Genomic DNA, 6018 nt, shown 5'->3' with positions numbered 1-6018 from the left:
CTGCTTTTTACCAAGCTTGATTAGTCATCAGCATTATTCAATGCATCCACTTGCTTCCTGTTGCATTTTAGTTTCCACTATTTTGCTGAATTTAAATAGCTGTATATACAAATTTATGTTTTTTTAGTGTATTAACTCTGACTGGATTGATTACAGCAGAAATAACACTTTAAAATCTTTTTCATTCTTATTTTACTCAAACATGAATTACTGATAGTTAGAACACCAACACAAACATGTGTATCACATGTTTCTGTATCAAAGCAACCAAAACTCATGAACACACCAAAATTAAACTCCTTACAGACAGATTTTGCAGATATTCCATATTTTGTGCAAAAATACCCACTTGCTGAGTCACACACGCGTGCAGTGTTTAACTACCTGCAGATCATATGTTTTGACTCCAGAGTGGTAGAGTAGCACTGTTGCTCGAGTGTGAGCTGAGCCCATGCGGAATCGTTCAACCACCCCAAGTATGAACTGTTTTGCAGCCTCAAATTCATCTTCAGTCAGAGCTTCTGATCCATCCAGTAAGAATGCTAGGTCCATGGCACGGTCACACGTGCCCTCAGGCATCAACGTGGTGAAGGGAATTGTTGTGAAGGTGCCATAGGTGGGCGTCGGTGTGGGAGTTGTGAACATGGTGGAGGAGGCACACGCTTCACAGCTTAATGTGTTGTTGTCACAATGACTATAGTAAAGAAACAACAAAGCATCATGAAATATAATTGCAAAGCATTCATCACCAAACATTTGGTTACCAGGGTAACCTCGGTTCTATGTAAGCCAAGCCTGGTGAGAAGCAGAAAACCGAAATATTCAAACTCATAAGGAAATGTTGTGATGAAGTATTACCATATCCTGCACTGGTCGGGATCATTGTGATTCAGGATGACCTTGTTCCCATGGGAGATTCTTTGACCCTCATGCATACACACCTGACAATGAGAGGGTTCAACACATCGCATGGCCACCTCATCCAGGAGTTGTCCTAACAACATCAAAGTCAGTGTAAAAATCCCCACAATATATTTTTGTCCAGTTACATTCGTGCGATATATAAATCCTGAAAGCATTCATTTAGTGTTTGTTGATACCTGGAGGGCAGTAGGCATGGCAGCCTTCCACACATGTGAGCGAACACTGGAGGGGATCTGGATGTTGGCAGGTGACTGGACAGGCAGGACCACAGGTATTGTATCTCCACTGACATAACTCCTCCCCTACACCTGGGATTCTAGGATTCAGCTCCTCACAGCTCAGTGCTAAGGAATCAGAACATTGTAGCATGCACTTTTCAGTCACTTCACTTAGCTACAAAAAAATAACTTTATTATTATAAAGATAACTTTTATAATAATTGTGATATTAGACTACTGATAAAAATGTGCAATCTGCATTCTGATATTCTGAGTAAAATCATGACTTTTAGCACAAAAAACTAGATGCGACTAGATGGGACTTCAATTATTTTTGTTAGTTTGGTCAAGCAGTTATGACTTGTGTTTTTTATATCATAATGAATTCTTCATACTCACGGCAAAGATCATTTGATCTCCAGTTGACGAATACACCACTCTCTGAGCAAGCCTGTGCATAGGCGGCAATAACATCACAGAAACACTGGCAGTCACCCACTGATGGGCACGAGCATGCTGCCTCCACACACATCTCTACATAAGGCTCTGCATCCACCTACAAACACACAGGCAGAGGTAGAGGGTAAAGAGTATAAACTCGTCAAAGCATCTCACTTGATCAGTTAAAGTTTGCCTGTAATTGCTCACCTGACTGTTGCATTCTTTAAAGAGGGAACCAGTGAGGATACGGCACGACTGCTCCACTGTTACCAGTTTGACAATGTTGTCGGTGCAAGGAGCAGGTATCTACACACATAAAATAAAAACAGCAAATTGGTGCGACATAGTTTATCTCTTTGTGAATTTATTGTAGAATGTCTCTATCTATTCTGTGCCAGTGCACTACTGAAATATATGCAAAGAACTGCAATCGTCACCATACTTGACTTCATTGTAATAACATAAAAAATGTATGCGAATGATTCATTTTAGTTTTACACTACTGTGAGTTGGTCGCCTGCAGAGATTTTCAAGTAGATCAGTCACTGTGATCTCAATATATTTCTAATGTTTCTCGGTGGGATATAATGAATAACGCTGACAATGAAAGAAATCTAATTTTCAGCCCTGTAAGCCCACAAACAGTCCTGGTGAAGTACAATGCTCAGAGATAGATCTAAATATTAGAAATCATCTGATATAGGATTTTTAAGCTACTGATAGTGACATATTTTTTCTTTTAGACACACAAAACATCAGCAGATTTTCCTAACATTAGTTATGAGTAGAGAGAAAATATAAATTTTTCCATTCAGCAAGCCAGCCCTTTAAGTCTAGACTTTACCTTTGTGAGATCAGCACAGCTGGGAATGACCTTCCAGGAGTTCCCAAAATGTGAAGAATCCACCTCTAGCTGGTGGTTACTGCTCATCAAGTCGTTGTTTACATTCCCATCAAAGTTACCACACAAGCCGCACACCCGACCCTACACGCAATAATATTTAATATTTTATATTATGACTAAAATGAAAAAGATTCAAGCGGTCACAATTAGTCATAATACATCAGTACCCTGTATTCAGGTGAGATGTGAACCAGGAGGCGGGTTCCCATATCCCAGCTGAGGGAAATGTGTTTCCCCAGCTGCAGAGTGTAAAAGTGACCAGATCGGACAATCTCCACCTGTGAGCCCTGCGGCACCGGCCTCTTCATCTTCACCTGAAAGACAGAAAGGTCATCATTACAGGTGCATTTGGGATACTGAGAGGTCAAGTCTCAAAAGCTTACAACTTGACTAAGTTCGTTTGCAGAGTGTCTAAGTAAAGCAGGACACAAGTTATAAATGTACTTGTGTCCTGCTTTACATTACACTAAAAAAACTTTTAGTTGAATCTAACTGCTGAAATATACAAAACAGTTTGTGGTTTTGCATCAAACTGCACGTTTCTACTGTACTTGAGCACTCAAGGGTCTTTAGACAACATGTCTCATTCACACAAGCACCTTGTTTTTTTGTGTTTAAGTGCTTTGTATACTGTATACATATATACTGGAGCAGCCAGAGCTCAAATCACCAGTCTTCCGATTTGCTGATGACCTGCTGTACCTCTTGAGCCACAGCCTGTCATGATTAGGCTGTGTGCAGGCAGGATGAGGACCCAAACTCAGGGGAAAACAGGACTGAACTCAAAATACAGCTTTATTGCTGACAGAAGATAAAGGCGATACAAAATAATATGAAACTAAACTGGGAAGTCATAAAGGAACTGACTCACGAGGAGACACACGGGGGGGCACACAGTCATGACGGAGAACGCGACACTGAACTGAACTGGGACGCAACATGACACATACTGACGATAGACTGTCAAAGTAAAACAGGAAGTACACAGAGGTTCAGACGGGAAGAGAGAGAGAGCACGGACATAACGGGCTGGGGAAAACATGGAATAAAACACAAGGAGGGGAAACGAGGGTTCACAGATACACAGAGGGGAACACAGGGGGTAATCTTAACAGAACAACCTAGGAACCAAGGCATAAATAAAGAACAAAATACAAAACACACGAAAACTAAGAATACTGGGCCAACATGGCCCAGGACCATGACACAGCCTCCACTAATAATTGTACTGTTGAAATGCCTAAATTATAAATATAATGTTTAAAAGCCAAACATCTAGAATAAATTTTGTGAATGAATGAATATCAGTGTTTAGATAAATATTCAAGTAAGTTAACGTTAACAACATATTTGGTTAATAGCCTCTCTCGAGAGTAAAGACATTATTTCAAGTTTTACACTTTTTTACATGTTACAAGATTATAAATCCATTTGGACTTTGCACTAATACAACAAATCACTTAATAAGTTGCATGTGTTGATGTGAATCAGTATAAATGAATGTTTGTGTGTTACCTCTCCATGCTGCATTATTATTAACCCTCCCTGGTAGAAGATTGTGACAGCTTTTGCACAGCGGTGTCCCACAATTCCACAGGCCTCGTTTTCCACCAGCACCCTGAAGGAACCGTCTTCCCCACTACACATATCCTATTGATATGTGCAAGTAGAGAAAGATAGGACAGGACCTGATTAACAAAGAGTGCATGTACTTCATAGTCTGCAGTTCACTTTGGCGCCCTTTTTGGAAGTCCTTCTCAGTCTCTTACCTGGACTAGAACATACTGGCAGAGGCCAGGGAAAGAGTACTTTAAGCCATCAAAAGTGATGTAATGCCCTTCCCCCACGGTGCGGCACACACCATCACACACTTTCTCCGTGCATTGCCACTTTCTGTTCTTGCACACACTGCAAAACAGGACACCTGCTAAGCAAACACAGTAGAGGTATTTCCTTTAATGGACAAATATATTAACAAGCATTTTACCAGGTGTTGCAATCCACAGAGATGGTCTGTCCTGTTGCATATGGCCTGTTGTTATGGTAACAGGGACACTGCTCCGGTGTAATGCATTCTCTGCGGTGACGTACCTGAAATCAGCTTGATTAATCAATCAAATCACTTTATATGTTCACTTTGTTACTTACAGCATGCACACAACATAACAAACCCCCTACAGTGCCAGGTGGACAGAGGCAGCCTGGGATGCAGGCAAGACTGACACAAGGCAGATCCAGATTTTGGCAGGTTCTTGCACACTCCAGACCCTTTTCTCCTGCATTACACTCTGCGCGAATGAGCGGAGGAGGGCACTGTGTTGACCGACGCTCTGGATACATAAAAAAACGAATTAATTTAAAAAACAACAACAATCAAGCAAGCTTCATGACAAAAATCAAACATTTGCCCGAGACACACTGATCAAGTTGTTCAGGGTTCAACTGTCAAATGAGAACTATTAATGAGAACTGCTTGTTTTTTACAAGCCATTATCATGAAAAAGGTTCAGGAACTAAAACACTCAGTTATACCTCTGGATGGTGCTGGGTCATCATCATAGAAGAGGTCAGAGAGCAATGAAGACGTTTCAGTGGAGCTACACCGCATGGAGCCCTTCTCACAGTAGCTGCACTCATAAGCAAAGACAAGATGGCAAAAATGATAAAACAGTAAACCACAGCAGCTGTTTAGAGTTTAAAGTTCTGCATAAGCATGCATAGTCACTGACCAAATACTGTTGTGATCTGCATAGACATCATCAGGCTGGTAGAGTTGTCCATCATGCAGGCAGGTGCACTGGTCAGCCATCACACATTCACCTGAGGAACTCAGGTACTTCCCAGTGGGACAGAAACAGCCCTCCTCACACACCCTCTCCCCCTCACAGCCAGCCTCAGCGCCAGACAGAGAACCACAAGTCCGGTCACACACACTCCCACATGCCTCATACACCTGTCCTCCTGTGCACTCCAGCGCTGTGAACACCATATCAGGGAGGATTAGTCATTTATTCTCACTAACCCATTAGAGATATTGCACTATTGAACTGTGCAGCACTAATACACAAACCGGGTCTGAATGGAAACATTATCAGAAAATAAATAGCACTCTCACGTAATCCACAAAAATCTGAAACTTAGTGGTGAAAAACAATGTCATATTTAGTTCTTAAATGATCATAATAACCACAAAAATATATCAGAAGAAAGAAATGGCACCATTTGAGGAAAGAAACATTTTGCCAACATGGGGGAGGATATATTCTGCTTGCTGTAGCAGACAGTGGCACAGGAAACATTGCACAGGAAGAGGAAGAATAGTTTCCAGTAAAATTCTGCAAATTCAGTCAAGAAACCAAAACTTAAAAAAAAAACATGATGTCTACAATAAGACAGTAATCCAAAGCAGTCTTCAAATTCTCAAGAGTCTCAAGATTTTAGGGTGACCCTAACATTAACATAAATGAAAACCATAGATCCTGCAGAGGACATGCTTGTAAAATTATCTAAAAATATTACTGAAAATGAAAT

At 40.9% G+C, this 6018-nt stretch overlaps 1 protein-coding gene across 1 annotated transcript in view; it reads right to left on the bottom strand.

Moving 5' to 3' along the window:
• Positions 1 to 6018, bottom strand: part of vwf (von Willebrand factor) — a 21762-nt gene that overhangs the window by 10577 nt on the left and 5167 nt on the right. Inside the window, exons 16-28 of the mRNA XM_005933059.3 lie at positions 5217 to 5463; positions 5020 to 5114; positions 4666 to 4817; positions 4475 to 4578; positions 4257 to 4395; positions 4003 to 4137; positions 2655 to 2801; positions 2428 to 2568; positions 1791 to 1889; positions 1542 to 1698; positions 1101 to 1268; positions 859 to 994; positions 385 to 694 (exon numbers count right to left, since the gene is read on the bottom strand). Coding sequence (XP_005933121.1) covers positions 385 to 694; positions 859 to 994; positions 1101 to 1268; positions 1542 to 1698; positions 1791 to 1889; positions 2428 to 2568; positions 2655 to 2801; positions 4003 to 4137; positions 4257 to 4395; positions 4475 to 4578; positions 4666 to 4817; positions 5020 to 5114; positions 5217 to 5463 — 2030 coding nt within the window. The remainder of the gene's footprint in view (positions 1 to 384; positions 695 to 858; positions 995 to 1100; positions 1269 to 1541; positions 1699 to 1790; positions 1890 to 2427; positions 2569 to 2654; positions 2802 to 4002; positions 4138 to 4256; positions 4396 to 4474; positions 4579 to 4665; positions 4818 to 5019; positions 5115 to 5216; positions 5464 to 6018) is intronic.

This window comes from Haplochromis burtoni, unplaced genomic scaffold (genome assembly GCF_018398535.1).
Source record: "Haplochromis burtoni strain Fernald_Lab_line unplaced genomic scaffold, NCSU_Asbu1 Contig_164, whole genome shotgun sequence".
NCBI lineage: Eukaryota > Metazoa > Chordata > Actinopteri > Cichliformes > Cichlidae > Haplochromis > Haplochromis burtoni.
This window is presented reverse-complemented; position numbering and strand designations above follow the sequence as displayed.